The 16,845-nt window shown below is 37.2% G+C and overlaps 2 protein-coding genes across 2 annotated transcripts in view; both read right to left on the bottom strand.

Moving 5' to 3' along the window:
- Positions 1-9,629, bottom strand: part of LOC140168886 (retinoschisin-like) — a 10,117-nt gene extending 488 nt beyond the window's left edge. The window contains exons 1-3 of the mRNA XM_072192219.1: positions 9,329-9,629; positions 8,699-8,837; positions 4,266-4,391 (exon numbers count right to left, since the gene is read on the bottom strand). Of these exons, the coding sequence (XP_072048320.1) occupies positions 4,266-4,391; positions 8,699-8,837; positions 9,329-9,619 (556 nt within the window). The 5' untranslated portion in view covers positions 9,620-9,629. The remainder of the gene's footprint in view (positions 1-4,265; positions 4,392-8,698; positions 8,838-9,328) is intronic.
- A 167-nt stretch (positions 9,630-9,796) lies between these two features.
- Positions 9,797-15,283, bottom strand: LOC140170524 (uncharacterized). Its single transcript, XM_072193877.1, has 5 exons — positions 15,147-15,283; positions 14,096-14,244; positions 11,787-11,942; positions 10,453-10,633; positions 9,797-9,804 (listed from the first exon to the last, which is right to left on the bottom strand). Exons 2-5 carry the CDS (start codon positions 14,237-14,239, stop codon positions 9,797-9,799), a joined length of 489 nt encoding a protein of 162 aa, XP_072049978.1. The 5' UTR covers positions 14,240-14,244; positions 15,147-15,283.
- Positions 15,284-16,845: the final 1,562 nt, after the last annotated feature.

The following is a 16,845-nucleotide window of genomic DNA, read 5'->3' as shown; positions in this document are numbered from 1 at the left end:
TTTTAAAAGTGACAAATTGGCCTATACAAGGCGCAAAAAGATTCCAACAAGCGCAATAAAGAGACTACACAGTTTCGTCAATGAAGCTTTATTTAAAGCAATATTTATTTCAGTTTTTACTTTTCTGTACTTTTCATAACTTGCATTTGATTTGTCAGCTCTTTTGTTTCAGTTTTCTTTTAAATCAAAGGCACACACAAATTAGCCATTTACCACTCTCAAACCAGATGTCTAGTCCGTGGAGTTTTGAATAGGCCAGTGTGTCACTTTTGAAACTGGACCTTCGTCTAATCAAATGCTTGTAACTTTGCTTCTTGAAGTCACATTGGATTCAATGGGGTATCAAATTGCCGGATTAGATAGTGCATCTATTAAAAAACAAATTTATCCCAATATGGTTCAGTTTTGAAATTATGATTATTTTTCCAAGTGTAAGGATACTTTCTTGGAGCAGTATATTTCTCAATTGATCGTAACTGTAGTAGGGCGAGTTAGCGCAGCGGTAGTTCCCTCGCTTTGCACCACTGAGGTTCCGGGTTCTAGGCCCATGGACTCATTTGCACTTGGTTTATCCCGATTCCATGCTCGCTCTCGCAGGTTTTCACCGGGATCTCCGGTTTCCTCCTGCTTTCAAATAATCGGTGATTAGTTGTTTGGTAATCAAAAACTTCCTTCATCCAATGGAATTTGGGGAGCTGCACAGATAAATGGAGGATGTTACAATCTAAGTACGGATAGGTTTGCGCTATTCCGGCTACACAATGCCTAGTTGGTGCGATCTGATTGTGATGATTCACCATGGCAGCGGGAACCTTTTTTTGACGTCACACTACGACGGCGTATACGAAGCAACAGAAGGATGAATCAAAGTTTAAGTTAAAAAGAGCTTTGGTAGAAGCAATTATTATCCAAAAAAGAATGTAGACAGTGTTGAGCGTGGCCGGGAGGGGGCCATCCACCCTATCCCCCGATATCACGGACCGCCTGTACATCACAGACCGTCGGAACCCGGGTCGCAATCATAGATTGAATACGATACCGCTCTTTTCAAAGACACTAATCTTACAGGTGCGAGTGAAACATACATGGACTCAACTCCGCATAATGTGAAATTAAGCCATCATAATTTAATAGTTCGTCTCAAAGCCCCTGCGAATTATTTAGAGGGTTTTTTCGCTGTTTTATTTTATTTTTTTCAAATCCACCACTCAAAAATCTCACGACTGACATAGCCAGACGTCAAAAAAGCCTAAATCGTAAATTTCAATAAAGTTCTTCATATAAATCACAGTGAAACCTACTTGAGAGATGAAATGGTGGCCTGTTTTTTGTCAAAAAGCTCGTCCAACAGATATGAGTATGAGATTGTCAGGGCCTATGTAAAGTAGACTAGCATCTATTCAGTGCTGTGGGTAGGGGACAAGGGAGAGCGCGTGCCCAGGGTGCTGTCTTACGGGGCGCTAAATCAACCAAATTCAGTGCCATTTATAATGGTTCTGCGCTCCCGACAAGTTGTGAAACCTTTCGCGCGCTTCGTGAGCATTTCAACATAAATTGGCATATGAAAGATCGTTTTGAGACCGAAATTCATAATTAGTAGTATTTATTCAAATTTTTGCGCGCAGTTGCTTCAAGGAGGGGATTTTGTATCTTTGCCCCGTGCGCAACAACCACTAGCTACATCACTGCAGCTTTTGCTCTGCGCCATGCACAACTTTGGTAAGGGGGCACTCGATCTACCTTCGCCCCCTGGCACGCTGACCCAAAGTTACGCCACTGGAATAGCGGCTAAAAACAATAACTTTATTCTCATTTCTTAAACACTTCAATTCAAATAAATATATTAATCATAAGTAAACCAAATTTTAATCAAGTTAAATCCTACAGTTTACAAGGGAATCGATCAGTCCCGTTGTTTCTATGCATCTATGATTGGTTCAAATACGTGTACGAGTATCGCGTCGACACGCACGCGCTAAAGTGTGTTATATCGTGTCATATCACACAGGTAAGAACCAATAAGATTGCAAGAACATTCTCAAGTGTTTAAGAATGTTTTATTGGGGTAGCAAATTAAAGGAGGATTTCGTGATCCTAGCATCCTCTTTTTATGACATTTTTCAGTAGATATCCACGAAAAAAGCTTATTTCCAAAATTTCAGTTGATTCCGATTTTGCGTTTGCGAGTTATGCACATATCAAATGCAACCCCGGCCCCTGGGGACCCGGGGATGGCCGGGTCGTGGGCCGTGGATTTTGGGTTTAAAAGTTCAAGTCCCGGGTAAACACCTGGCCAGTCCCGGACCCACCCGGGCAAAACTCTCAGCCACTCCCCGGCCCCCCGGGGCGAATATCCTATGCAAACCGATGCAAACCCCGGGTATTCCTCGGTCCAAGTTCCCGGCCCTGAGCATTGGATATAGGCCTGGATCTTAATATGGTTTTAATATCGCGGCAATCTTGTCATGCGGGCTCAAAATTCGGCAGGTATGTCTTCAATATGCATGCTTGTAGGAATATCATATTGATATAGGGCCTACATGTAGGTCTATATGTTTACAAACATCAAAGATATGAACGAAACAAATCACTGCATTTATATCTGTCCAGGATACGGGAGTGGCGAATGTTCGATCTTTGCATAAACATTATATTATAGGCCTATATATGATTTTTTTTGATGTCAATCCAAAATGCAACTTCAATTATAATGAGGCTATTCTGTAAAGGCCCATACCCCATCCAAATAGGCCTACCTTGTATCTTGTTTAAAATCAAATGACCATCTATCAAACTTTTGGCGCACTAGTTATTAATATTTTGTTTCACGAGGTTGCCATGGGCGGATATTATTCAAAACATTCTTTTCAACTATTTGGGAATAATGATATTGTTAAACCCTCCAACATGAAAATATAATGCAGTTTTGAAAATCTGTATATTAACACAAGACATTGAATTCAATTTTTATATCATACACCTATAATTGGTTTTTTAAAGAAGAAAAAAAACAGCTCTAGAATTTATAAAGAACATGACTCGTACACTACCTGGATAGCCTTCTATTAAGTATTATGGCCATGTAGCAGTCGATTGCAGATGTCACAAAAGTATCATGGATTCTTTTATTATCACGGTCAGTGTTGTTTTTGAGTGTAGGCCTAACAATTTAAAACTTTACTCTCGGCTGGTGGTTAAAAACTAACGTAAAAAATTAGAAACCAATACATTTAGATAAATAAGCATATAGCAATTAGCAGTTTTCACGTGCATGTCAAGAAGCCAGTGTGGTCTGGTTAAACATGCTAAACTTTATAGCAGATACATAGCCTACTGCAAAATATGGAAACAACAGCCAAGATTTTGTTTTTGGAATGGATTTATATATATGAGTAACATTAATGTGACGACTCAGTGGATTATTAATATACATCCACGGCTCAAGTGCGGCCAAGTGATAGGATTCACCGGCCCATAAATGTGGGCATCCTTACTTGCAAACCACGGCCATGTTCACGGCCCATTTTACTGGTTGGAAAACCCCGGGTAAGTTACGACATAATCCCGGCCCCTCCCCCGGGTAAATCCCAGCCCAATTTCCCGGGGGTTTGGCTGACGTCAAGTCTTATACCAGTCCCGGCCAACACCCGGCTCCCCCCGGGACACATTTCGAGTCAAATCCCGGGTCACATGATGTCAAGTCCCGGACCATCCCCGGGTCCCCAGGGGCCGGGGTTGCATTTGATATGTGCATTATGCATGATTATGTGTATTACCCTGCTCCATAGACCATGTGTTGTAATTTCGTTCTGGTGCACCAGAACGAAATTCAAATTTGGCGATATTTTTGAAAAACTAATTAATCTGCAAGAAATATTTGGTACATAAACATTATGTAGCCAGAGGTATCCAGTGGTGTAAAAATCTCAACTTTTATTTGGAAAAGTGGGGGGATGAGGCTGTGGATCACGAAATGCCCCTTTAAAGAAGACGTCTTCCGTAATAAAATGTATTATTTCGGATTTTTGTTTTATGGAATAATGTCGTTACTTCTTTTGCTGAGGCATGTAAGCGGATACCAAAACCAGCCACGGGACCAGCAGGATTAAACGTACATACCAGGGTGGACTTTATGGGGGTGGGGTACTAGGGGTAACAACCATGAGATGGGCTGTTACTCAAAAAAAATCAAACCCCTATCCTGGCTGTGATATGTTTTTCTTATGCTGATAGAATTTAGCTGGAAGCTTAAAAGTGTAACTTACCAATTACCCCTGCGTTTGGACAGTTGGGTAGACACGTTCTTGTAATAGTGATCTCAATACTGCTGTCAGCTTCCCCAACTACATATCCTTCTCCAGCAGGAACAACGATGGAAAACGGTTTGGTATCTGTTCGGGAAATACAATAATTTTTAAACTTAAAACTATATATAACAAGAAACCCATATGAAAGGAAATTCTCCAAATGGCCTGGAGCTTATTTTAATCGTGATGCATGGCATCATGAAACACTTTTAGTGAACTTCTATTATAAGGAGATTGTTCCCCGTTCCCGGGATGAAACCTTGATTTTTCTTCTAGGGTGCGTCCAATGGTAATTCATTTTCATGATAATCATTCAGGCATCACAAAGTTCTTTCTGCTGCAATAGCAATTACAAATAACAAAGTGACTTGAGTATTGTGAAAGTTTTGTTTTCATTTTTAGTAATATGCTGGTCGACCTTCATTCTCACCAACCTCATTGCAACGATTCTGCATTCTGTTAACCAGGTTTTAATGCACTGCTGGTCCAGGTGATTCCATGCACGTTGCAGTTTTTTCGGCAACCCTTGCAGTGTTGTGTTGTCATTGACGTTCTTGTTTGTAGCGTGCTTCAGATGGTCTCAGAGATGTCCAATCGGGTGACAGTTTGAACATTTGGTAGTTAACTCCAGTCGTTCAATTCCTTCATGGAATCACCTGGACCAGCAGTACATTCGAAACCTGGTCAATCGCATTCAACATGTTCAACATGTGAGTAGGCCCACTTGAAATCCCAATTTTAATATATATCTTCATACAGAGTTGGGTGGCGGATTTAATTTTTTACTCATCAGTGAGGACAATTTTTTTGCCCTCACCAATATGGCGGCCAAGTGGTGTCACTCAGGAATGTTGTTTGAGTAAAAAAACGTACCTATCTTGTAAAATATATGTTCTTGTTGCCCATTAATCCAAAATTTGTATTATCATTACGTCAATTTTTAAATCCATGTTCGGGACTTTTGGTTATTTTGGCGAAATTCAACATGTGCTAAAACATTGCATTGGGGTTTTTAAGCTTAATTTAATTTGTAATTTTAATCGGACTTCTTAGGCAAGAAATTGCATTAGAGTTTGGAATCTAGTCTCATAATATCTCAGTAGTATAGTATAATCAACAATTCTCAGATACAGCCTAGAAAGCCACGATATTTATCATAAAGATAACAATGATTATATGTTTTTGCCATGTTAAGGGATGGGGTATGAACGTTTGGAGAGTATTTATGTTGGGACATTAGAGCACATCAGACATATCGAATTGCATTCTGAATACGAAGAATGCCCTTCTGATATCAAATAATTTAGATTTTTTGAAATTCGCAATTTGATACACATTTTATGGCAAATGAATAAAAATTGATATTTTTGATATTTAACAGTACTCGAAGTAAACTTTATAAATCTGATGATTTATACTTGTGTATGTAGGTGGGATAATAAGCCGACGATCAATTGAAAATTTTGACCTTTCGTATTGAAGATGTGAATTTTTTCCCAAAAACACCCAAAAAATAGGTCTTTGGGGAAAAAAAATACATATTTTCAATATGAAAGGTCAAAATTTTCAATTGATCGTCGGCTTTTCCTTCCAGCTACATAGACTTTAAGAATATATCATTAGATTTATAAAATTTACTTCGAGGACTGTTATATATCAAAAATGTGAAAAATGTCAAATTTTAATTATTTGTCATAAAATTTGTATTATATCGTGAATTTCCAAAAATGAAAATTATTATATATCAGAAAGACATTATTCGTATTCAGAATGCAATTCAATATGGATGATGTGCTATCATGTCCCACAAAAAATACTGTCGAAACGCTCAAAACGCTCATTCCAGATCCCTTAATTAAAATGCAAGTTTATATTAAAAGCCAACATGACTTGAATCACCAATCTTCTCATAGTTTGATTAATCAATATAATCCACGGCATCACGGAGATCATCGATTAGATCAAATGATGATTGGCATGCTAATTAGTATACATGTCACATTTGAAATTAAATAAGGTATTGCAATTTAGTAGTAACCAATAAATTTCCAAGTTGGAAATTTCTTATGTAATTAATATATGTAAAATATCCCAGTTTTCTTTTAATTTTTTAGTAATATAATTTTTTATCGCCTAAGACATTTTCCGACTGGGTGCAGTTTTCGTCCGGGACCTATTCAAGTTTTAATAAAATTAAAAAATAAATGGTGGTGGTTTCCCATTGCCTTCCACCATTTCTAGATGGCCGGTGGCTCTCCATTAAGCTCATACGCCCTTAAAAATGGGTCATATTTTTCGTTCCATCAGGATGTCCAGCCACCTTCCTCACCAGTCCCCGAGTTGAGAGCTGGCAGGGTTGACGGTTGACGGTTGTCGCCACCCACCCAACTCTGGGAACAGGTAGTACTGGATACCAGAATACCCGTGGCAAGCTCCCTGACTTCAGGCTAGCTGAATTATATACTAATTTTACTGGAATCAGTTGACTTATTACAAAGAAGAAATTAACGATTACATAACGGCTGCGTCAATTCACTTCATTCCAAGTTTGAAAGTTAAAAATCATTCAACACAATGCACACTAGTGGTTAACTGTCAATGGGCTTCATATTTTTTAAATCCTTTTCAGTATTTTTAAACAATCTGTTTCTTGTAAAACATTTAATTAGGTTTTGTACAAATTTGAAAACCTGCACGATATTGACAATGAAAGCTTGCATGTAAGATGATGTTTGCTACTTGAAAATATCTTTTTTCGTTAATGTTGATATAAATATTGCATAAAGAATTATTGCATAAAGAATTGCATCTGGCTTTACAAAAATTCTGACACATATTAATGTTTTTGGAATATGTCCATGCAATTCTAATGCAAAGTAAAACTTTAACATTAATGTTGCATGGTATCAAAAATCACACGTACAGCTGCAAACACACATTGCCATTCTTGGCTCAAATGGAAAGTTAAAATATATATCATTATTTGCACAACCTACGGAAATTAAAGTTGGAAAGCTTCCAATTGCAGAAGTTTTCTCGGACAAACCATTATTCATATTCAGTGAAAGCATGAATAACATAATACCATCGAATTATAAAGCAGTCAAGTTAGCTCAATCGATATTAAGGCGTCCGACTATGGGGCGAGAGGTTGCTGGCGGTGCCTTGTATGCTCTCGTGAAAAATTGAGTTAGCTTGAAATTCCCCTGACAAGGAACTCTCGTTGTAACCCGTACAAAACTCAGGGAGCTGATCCTGGTTGCGAAGGTAGAAAGTCTAGGGTGTGCGCTCTTGTAGCAGCAAAATCCCTGAATTGTTGTTAATTGGTTTATGGAATGATGTTGTGCCGTAGTGACAACCTGTAAAGTGTGCTGAGGCTTGCGGATCAACGTCTAGGCGTTGTGCCTGTACGTAGCGCACTATAAATCACTGCGCTTTTTTTTTCTTTTTTTTTATGATGTGGACTAAATTAAATGAGATACACAAACTTTAGGAAGCGGTGAGCGAGTATGAAAAAAAAGCCTGTTGATCTAACTTGGAATGAACTGCATTATGTAATAGTTAAATTCTTCGCAACCAGTCATCTGAATTGAATACAATTTTCGTATGTGATGCACAATAAAATAGGCTATTTAAATTTTTTTGATTCTGATGTTTATTTCTCGACTTACGTTCAATTTTATTCACTGGGTTTTTTTTTTCTGGGACACCCTGCACACTACACGCATGGTAAGTGAAAACGTGTGCAGCTACAAAAATTGTTGATTTTATTCAAATAAGTGGGGTGTACTGTAAGCAAATGCAACAATTCTTTTCAATGATATGTTCTATTACAGCGGGTTTTTTTCTAGAATTTGAATCACCCGATTTATAGTAAATAAAGCCGTGAAATTTTTCGCGAAATTAAGACCGTGACAATGTAGATACATATTTTTCCAGATAAGCTTGTAGCCTCTTACCTCGAGTTTTCATGTCAGAAATTTACAAACAATACATTTTTGTCAACATTTTAGTGAGCCACAAAAGACTGGAATATAATAAGGTTTATTTCACCTAGCAGGCTATCAATTCAAAATAACGATGAGATCCGAAAACCGAAAACGAAAACGAGACCCCAGTTTTTAGTCCAAATATTGGTTTGGAATAAGGTTTTACTTGTTATGATGTTAGTTTAGTATTGTGTGTCTGATGCAGGACATATATTTACTGCACACATTTGTCTCGTAATTTAAGTCTGTATAATTATAAACATATATGCGAAAGAAGTTGGTAACAAATCGGGCGTAGCATTAATAATCCCCATAAAACTTGCTGTGGATAGCACAGGAACTCACGGCATGTGGAAAGACCATTCGAGTTTTGTGATATTAGCACCCCAGGTAAAGACTCACCCTCACAGCCAAGCAGCTCGAAACGCAAAGTTACGGCACCATTCCATGTATGCGGACGTATTCGGATGTATCTTGCCTTGATTGGATGATCGAAATACGTGGTCATTGGAGTGTCTTTATCCGTATTTCCGTCAAATTCCTTTGTCCATTGAATATATAACAAACGAAAATAGTGTTTATTATTTGTTTCTCTTTTGACAATATATTTGCTGGTTTTTGGGGTTTGTTTACGTTCACCTTAATAACCACACCTTAATATAATGGGAAAATACAAACTTTTGAACTGTCAAAACATTTTGAAAGGCAAATGATGTCTCTTAGCTAGCTCAACTTGCCATTTAGATAATTTACTTTATGATATTCAACGCATTCAGAACTCAAACGCTAGAAAATCTCATGATTGCATATCTCCTATTCTTCCCCTTGCTACCTAAAATCATGATAGTATTACAAAGGCAAATGCTTCACGCCAACTCTTTTAATACCTAATCGAACACCGTCCTGCTACATTTTCTAAAACGATAAAATCAACTTTTATGGTGTGAAGATTGGACCATTGTAGCCAGCGATGTTTTTTTTTTTTTTACTTCTGATATTACGGTATATCAGAATGTTAATTAATTCGCTGACCTGTGCACCGTCGGTAGTATCATCTAATATATACTGCCAGTGAAAACCGTCATAGTACTCAACCTTGTAGGTCTTAACCCATTGGGGATAATTGCATCTTCCTTGAAGAATAACACCAGTGATCACATGTGGCACATCGAAATTTACTTGAATCCATTGATTGACGTCATGAGTACCAGCAAACCAACTGCCCTGGGCTGAATTCAATCGAGCCTTTGGCGCTTTCAACGAAAGGCCTGAATTCTCCGATGAAGCGGTAATTTGTTTATCTGCTATGTCCCCAGATTCCATTCCGAGTGGGGTTATACAAAGACCTGAAAAATGACCAATAACAATGACCATGATGACAGAATATAAGAGCCGCTTTTGACAGCATTTTATGACATAACATAATCCATGATAATAAAAGCGTCCAACTCACCAAGGCCCTAACCATCTAAAAGAACATTGTGATATGTAAGGACAAGGTTACCTGCCTAAATCATAGTATAAACATTTAGTAATTGTTGGCATTTAGTTCCTGCACAAACCTGCCAGTTGACCAGGCCAACGATTTTGGACCTTTAATGGACGTTGTTTTTTCCATGCAGCTGCAGATGTGGTTCACACTCTAGTTCTAGGCTACGATCCTACAGTTTTTATTTCTATTATGTCAATAATCTCAGAGCAATATGTAGGCCTACATGACAATGAGCTACTCCAGTTAAAATCCACACTGCCACTGCGGAAGATTTTGGAATTATCTTCCACAGAGGGAGTATGTTTTTCAAATGTAATTAGAAAGAATTAACAGTTTACCAACCCAAAGTGTTACAAATAAACATGACAACAAACAAACACAAATCCCGACAGACACACAACCCAACTTGGAAAAAAAAACAAACAAGGGAATGTGCCGGCATGAGAATTGAACCCACGACCTTCCGAACTCTAGACGGACGCCTTATCCATTAGGCTACCGGCTCCCACTGATAAATGGTGGTTACAGTCGAGCAATCGTTCCCATTGTGTTTATTTGGTCTTGTGTAAGTTATTGAAAAAAAACACTTAATTTTTTTTATATTCCCCGCCAACAATTTGCATCGAAAAAGGATTGCCTCGCCTTAATAGTACATGCAACTTACTGAAAGTTGGTAGTGTTAAAGTGCTGTCAGCATTTTCGCAAGTTAACATTTCAAATCTCATTAAAATTAAGGTGTCTGATGAACTGGTGAGAGGTTGTATTTCAATAAACTTAGCTGCTATGACGTTTTCAAATGATATAATATCGTATGCATATATCGCCTGGTGATTAACATGAAATATCTGTAACAGAGAAACATAAAGGGTTATTACATTAAGAAACGAATTAGTAGGTATGATTATATTACTGTAGGCATTTTAGTTTTAATTAGACTTATTTTCTTATCGCGCTTTTTTTCCCCCCCCCCCCCACCCATTATGTGGAATGCCTTCCCAAAGCATGTCTGGACCTCTGTCTGGCAGTGCCCACAATTAACCATCATGGGACAACTACCTAGTGCACAACGTGTCATAATTTGCCTCATTTGTATTTCTTTGCTATTTTAAGTTCATGATTGTATTATTTTTTATCAGTCGTTTGTTCTTTTTAATGGCATTGCGCTTTTTCTGCCTAAAATGGCTGATTTAGGTCTTCAAGTTTTTTTGGGGCATGGATCGTCTGCCATTCTTTAGAAATGTTGTGCAAAATAATTAGGTGAAGAAACACACTGCATGTGAATTATACAATGTTAATAATTAAAATAGACCTCAACAATCGGACACAATGTTGGGGTGACGCTAAAGCGTGTGTTCAGTGGGAGGCCGTCGCTCTACCAAATTCACATGGATAATGAAGAACGGATACATTAAATTTACTGTTGACTCGTGTTGAGTTACGTACCCGGGGGAGGCACTCCCTATCTGAAATGGCAGGGATGTGCCTCGGCCATGTTAAAAGTAGGGGACATTCAGGTCAAATGTACAATTACAAAAATATGGGGTCATTCAGTACACAACCTGAATAAAAATGGGGTCATTCGGTATCAAACTTTGAAAAAATGGATGGTCATGAATGGATAACAAAAAGTAAAATGGGAGTCATTGAGTACAGGATTGCCAAAAGAGTATCATTAAGTACACATAAATAAGTGCCAAACTGCGTAAAAACAACTTGGCCACATTGGAAATGTGAAAAATCTCATTATTTCTGGAGGAGAACACAAATACCACCTAAATTTGGTAATTAAAAGGGGGGTCATTGGGTATAGCAGGAAATAGAAAAAGGGGGTAATTGAGTACATGAATTTTTTTAAAGGAGGTCATTGGGTAATAAGTAGGACCATAACACAAAAAAGGGGGTCATTAGGTACAAGCCGGTTTGAAAAAGGAGGTCTATCCCGAGGCACATGATGCATATCTGTCATGGAAGTGCCCCCCCCCCCCCCGGGTTACGTACCTTGGGCATTCCTGTACCATAAGTAATATATTCCATTGAATTGCTATCGTTGCCAAGTTTAATCAGCACACTGGTGACACAGTTTATGTCTACCGTTCCCTGTGGTCTACATTGCAAAATTATACCCGATATAAACAATGGGCCAGTAAAGGTCACCTGAAGGAAAGGGGAGGAAACAGAATAATTATAGCAAGACAAAAAACATAATTAATGGCAATCCAATTAGGGATCAGTGACCGTTTAGACACTTGACCTCAAAACAATATTGTCGACAAAGCAAATGTCGTTAGTCAATAAAAAATAAGATTAGCATATTATATACGGATACACGGCACGGGACCCCTTTTTAAGGCAGCCCGTGGAGGTACAGTGAGAAACCCTCCCCTTTCCGTAGGCTTGAGGGGGGCAGTGCCCTGGGCAAGCACTGGATACCCCTTAGCCTTCCTAGCTAGGGTTATGGTAGACTATGCCATAGTCGAATTTCATTAAAAATATGTTATTATTAGTCATGATGAACCCATTTCGTTGAACTCAAAATTATACTGATGTTTATTAAAATTAAAGTATTCAATAGTAAAATGGTCATAAAGAGTTAAAAATATCAGATTATTAGTGACAATAAAAGTAATTGAATGCAACACTATCTTGCATAATTATAATGGCTCACTTTAATACGGGAAAATTCTGATTTTGGAATCTACCAGTTTATTGATAGCGAACCTCGAAAATCCGACTATGGACTTTGAATTTTAAGCAGAACTTTACCCCGGACTTTGCTCTCTAAAGCACACTGTAAAGCATACTTGTTTATCAGTCCATTAACCACAAGTACTAAGCATGGTAGAGTACAAGACGCGCTAGATGTTTGAAAACACAAAAGCGCCGCAAATACCACATATAGTTGTGTACGGTGTAGTTAATAGTAATGGCGCGGGCCCGGAAGATTTAAACCATAGCGAGATATGGGCGACCAATCACAAGGCAGATCCATTTAAAAGATGCATTACATCATGGCCAATTTTAGTTCAACTCTCCATAGAGTCCCGTGTTAAAAATCTTAACCGCAAGGCAAAGTCAGTAGTCCACTTGGGAAGCTAACAAACAGAGGGAGTGCGGTGACTGAAAAGATCAGATACAGATGTGAAAATCTATCAGTTGCACACAAATCAATATTATTATTATTATTATTATTATTATTATTATTATTATTATTATTATTATTATTATTATTATTATTATTATTATTATTATTATTATTATTATTATTATTATTATTATTATTATTATTACTATTATTATTATTATACCATGAATAAAAAATAAGTCTGCAACATGTTGACCGCCACCCATAAAAAACTGAGAAAAATTCTACATTACAAAAATACTACCAAATAAACAAAGCCAAAACCTATTTAATGACAACAGTACAAACATGTAACAATCGAGCTCAATAAACTTACAATACAATATAGCAATTTGAATCAACAAGATCACAGATTTAAGGGACCAGAAATAATAAGTATTACATAAAGATAAGGTTGTAGTAGCAGATTTTAAATACAAGGGTAATTCATTCCAAAACTTGGTACCAACATTTAGTACGGTTCTGACTTTATATATCGGTAATTGATAAGCGCAGTTATTTCAAGTATTATACATGTATTTATTGTATTTATGGTTTGCTTGATGTTCTGTGAAAATACCATTAATGTGGAAGCATATCTTGTTAGTACTTATACATAAAAGCTCCCGTTTCTTTCTTATACATATATCAATAATATTTTTTTAAAATTATATTAATCAAACAGAGGTTTGGAATTGGATAAGTATGGACTATTTGATATTACCCGTAATGGTAAGGCCCGTTTTTGAATTTTCAATACTTTATTAATAGATGCCTTGTTTATCATAGTACATAGTGTAGCAATATCTTTATGAGAACAAAAAAACAGTTGTATCATCAGCAAATAATATAGTTTTGAGTATCGTAGACGTGTTACAGATATCATTCATATATAAAATAAATACAAGTGGTCCACGGATTGATCCTTGGGGTACACCACACTTGATATTTTCTGTTTGTGATGATACCCCGTTATAAGAAACGTATTGTTTTCTGCTGTAACGAACCTTCTTCGAAATGCGTAGTGTTGACCGTCCGGAAAACCTTGTTATAAATTCAAAGTAATGATCTTTCGCAGTAATGAACTTTCAGAGTCATTATATTTATAAAGCTATAGACATTTCCAGGACCTTAGTTACTCAACATTTAACATGATGAAATCTGAAATATGTTACCATTCACTTACCTGCATTAATTCGGTGGCCAGCGGTATTTGTACAAGCCATCCGCTTTCTTGATTTAGCCTTCCGTTTACAGAGGTATCGTGCAGGTCTTTTATAATGTGGCGGTCTGGTATCCCAGTCACATGCTCAATTCCAGAAGGTATCATGCAAGCTATTGGGGGAAAATGTTGAGATAAGTTCTGCATCATTATATCCCCCTTTGCTATGAAGTTTCCAGAAACAATTTGAATGCTGGTCAGTGGAAAACAACAAGGTTATCCTGCAGCAACACTACACGAGGTGCCCTACTAGACTGCTTTGCATTCCCTTTTTGATAAACAATTCACACCATGCATAAAACACAACACATTTCACAGTGACTGCTATGCCCAGAGAAAAGGGACTGTTGTATTTATGACCTTGTAACCCACCATATCTTAACGCATAGGCTCAACCCCATTCATCTCTAATCTGAGATGAATGTTAATGAAATAAATATCAGTGAGGGTGGTAACTCTTAACCAAAAACAAATATTTACATTATAGAATTATTAGCAGTACAAACAACATTGTCTATTGTTGACCAAAATTTTTATTCACCAACGCCCTGTACCAATTCTCGGGATACTTAAGTCACTGTCAAAATACGTCTTCCCAAGAAAACAAGGCGTATTTTTATAAGTATTCAAAACTTTTTCTCCATGACTGTAGTAAAGTTCAACTCCATTATAAATCTATTAAAAATTGATTTTCTTTGAAAGGAATAATTTGATTGACAGAAAATCATTTTGATTTATATAGACTAGAGTGGAGTTTGAAAAAGATGACTGGTACAAAGTGACCCCTGCATACCAAAGTTGTCCCCATGTTACGGTAATACGATAACCGTTAAGTATTACTAAAAAATTAATTTAGTTGAAAATAGTAACTGTACAGAAAACACAAAAGTGTTTAAAGATATAATTTGGGTTTTTGGTTTTCGCCAAAATGTTTTAATTACATTAATTTTTTTAATCGGGTTTTTTAAAGGTCATAAAAACGTTTTAAAACAATCTCTTAGATTTGGAACCATACCTTTTGATAAAGCTAGAGAACTGTTACATCCCAATATTTCCAACCGTAACTGGCATGCACCATTACACTCATAAGGCTCTACACGAATAAGAAGAGTCTCAATCGGGCTGTCAAATGTGTTGGTAACAGACCCGTTCCCGTCGATGTTACCTGTAAAAAGCTAATATGAAAGAATTCAAAGGCGTAATGCGATATATTTTGAAAGAGCCCTGTACTACGTCACACTTGATTATACAGCAGCTGATTCTTTACTCCTTACATTAAAAAGTGCTGTGCGTTGTTCTGTATTTATTTATTAATTATTTTAAATATTGAATGCAAGTAAAACATATGATAGTACATAATTCATCGTCAAAGATGACACAGTAAAATATCGCCATTTCGTTGATCACTAGTTCTTTATACCTTCTTAGAGTTGTTGGACTTATGCGTTATATATTTAAGTTCTCCTCCGAAACTTTGCGTCCACACATAGTAGCTCTTCAGCCAGTTTTGATCATATCCTTGTGTTACAAGACCAACAACTGTCGTTGTCAACCCAAGGTACACCTGCACCCAGGAGCTTAATAACAGAGATGGATCCCAAAAAGTATTGCTGTTGAATCTGCCGTCTGACGCAGCATTTGGTAACAAAGAAAGTGATTTGTCGCTTGTGATTCGTGAGTCAGGAATCTGCTTATTCTCCATTCCAAGTGCAAAAGAACATGCTGATGATAAATCTGTAATAAAATGGAATTTTTAAAATTCAGTAAACAAGTGAATCAGGAGTCAGAATTTGACTCCCAAGTACATACATGCATGGATATGACCTGATGTTTATATTTAAAAAAAATGTATTATGCCAATATTGTGTGTTTTAATGTTACAGACAGAACAGTATACAGCAAAAGTCGATCGCTTTGCAACTGAATTTTCTACTTGAAATCGTTACCAGCTGCTACATATTAGGGAAGCACCTACGATCGATTAGTCCGAATGGTCTTTAGTCCAAAAGGGTTAAAGTTATGGTTCAGCGCGTTTTAGGGTTAGGATTAAGGTATGTATTGTAAGAATGGTAAGCATTCTTAGCATTCATCACTGTTAAAATAGTATTGGTAGAACTATTTATAAGTGCTAGTACGTATCTGTATAACTACTACACGTTCGATGTTAATTTTCAAGTAATCGTGTTTGTGCTATAATATTGTTACAAATCACATGTCTCCCTTCCGTACATACAATAACACGTGCCACAGTACATGCTTCTAATTCTGGCATTGAAATCCCCAATTAATTAATGAGATCGACATTGTGGTTCCTCACTTTGTCTATACTACTATTCCTTATTTTTAAGCCGTTAAGCACTCTGTTGGAGCATACCACAGAAGAAGAAGAAAACCGGTTTGTAATTTTGCAGAAACAATTTGAACTGACCCATCAAAAGTGAATGGTCAACCTACCAAATGTGGTCGATTCTGGTGTAGTTGATCCCGTTATAGTTAAATCCTGAGTGGTTGATCCAGGGGCGGTCGATCCAGGAGTGGTTGAATCCGGGTCGGTTGATCCCTGGGTGGTTGATTCAGTTGTGCTCCCTCCATTGTGGTTGGAATTTGTAGTTGTAGTTGTAGGTTCACTACTTGACGGGGCATTTGATGTTGGACTCTCTGATTTGATACCTTCTGTGGTATTGAACGAGGTATAAATACAACAGTAATTACGA

The sequence above is a fragment of the Amphiura filiformis genome, chromosome 14 (genome assembly GCF_039555335.1).
Source record: "Amphiura filiformis chromosome 14, Afil_fr2py, whole genome shotgun sequence".
In the NCBI taxonomy this organism is placed as follows: Eukaryota; Metazoa; Echinodermata; class Ophiuroidea; order Amphilepidida; family Amphiuridae; genus Amphiura; species Amphiura filiformis.
The sequence above is the reverse complement of the archived record's forward strand: the minus strand, read 5'-3'. Positions and strand labels throughout refer to the sequence as shown.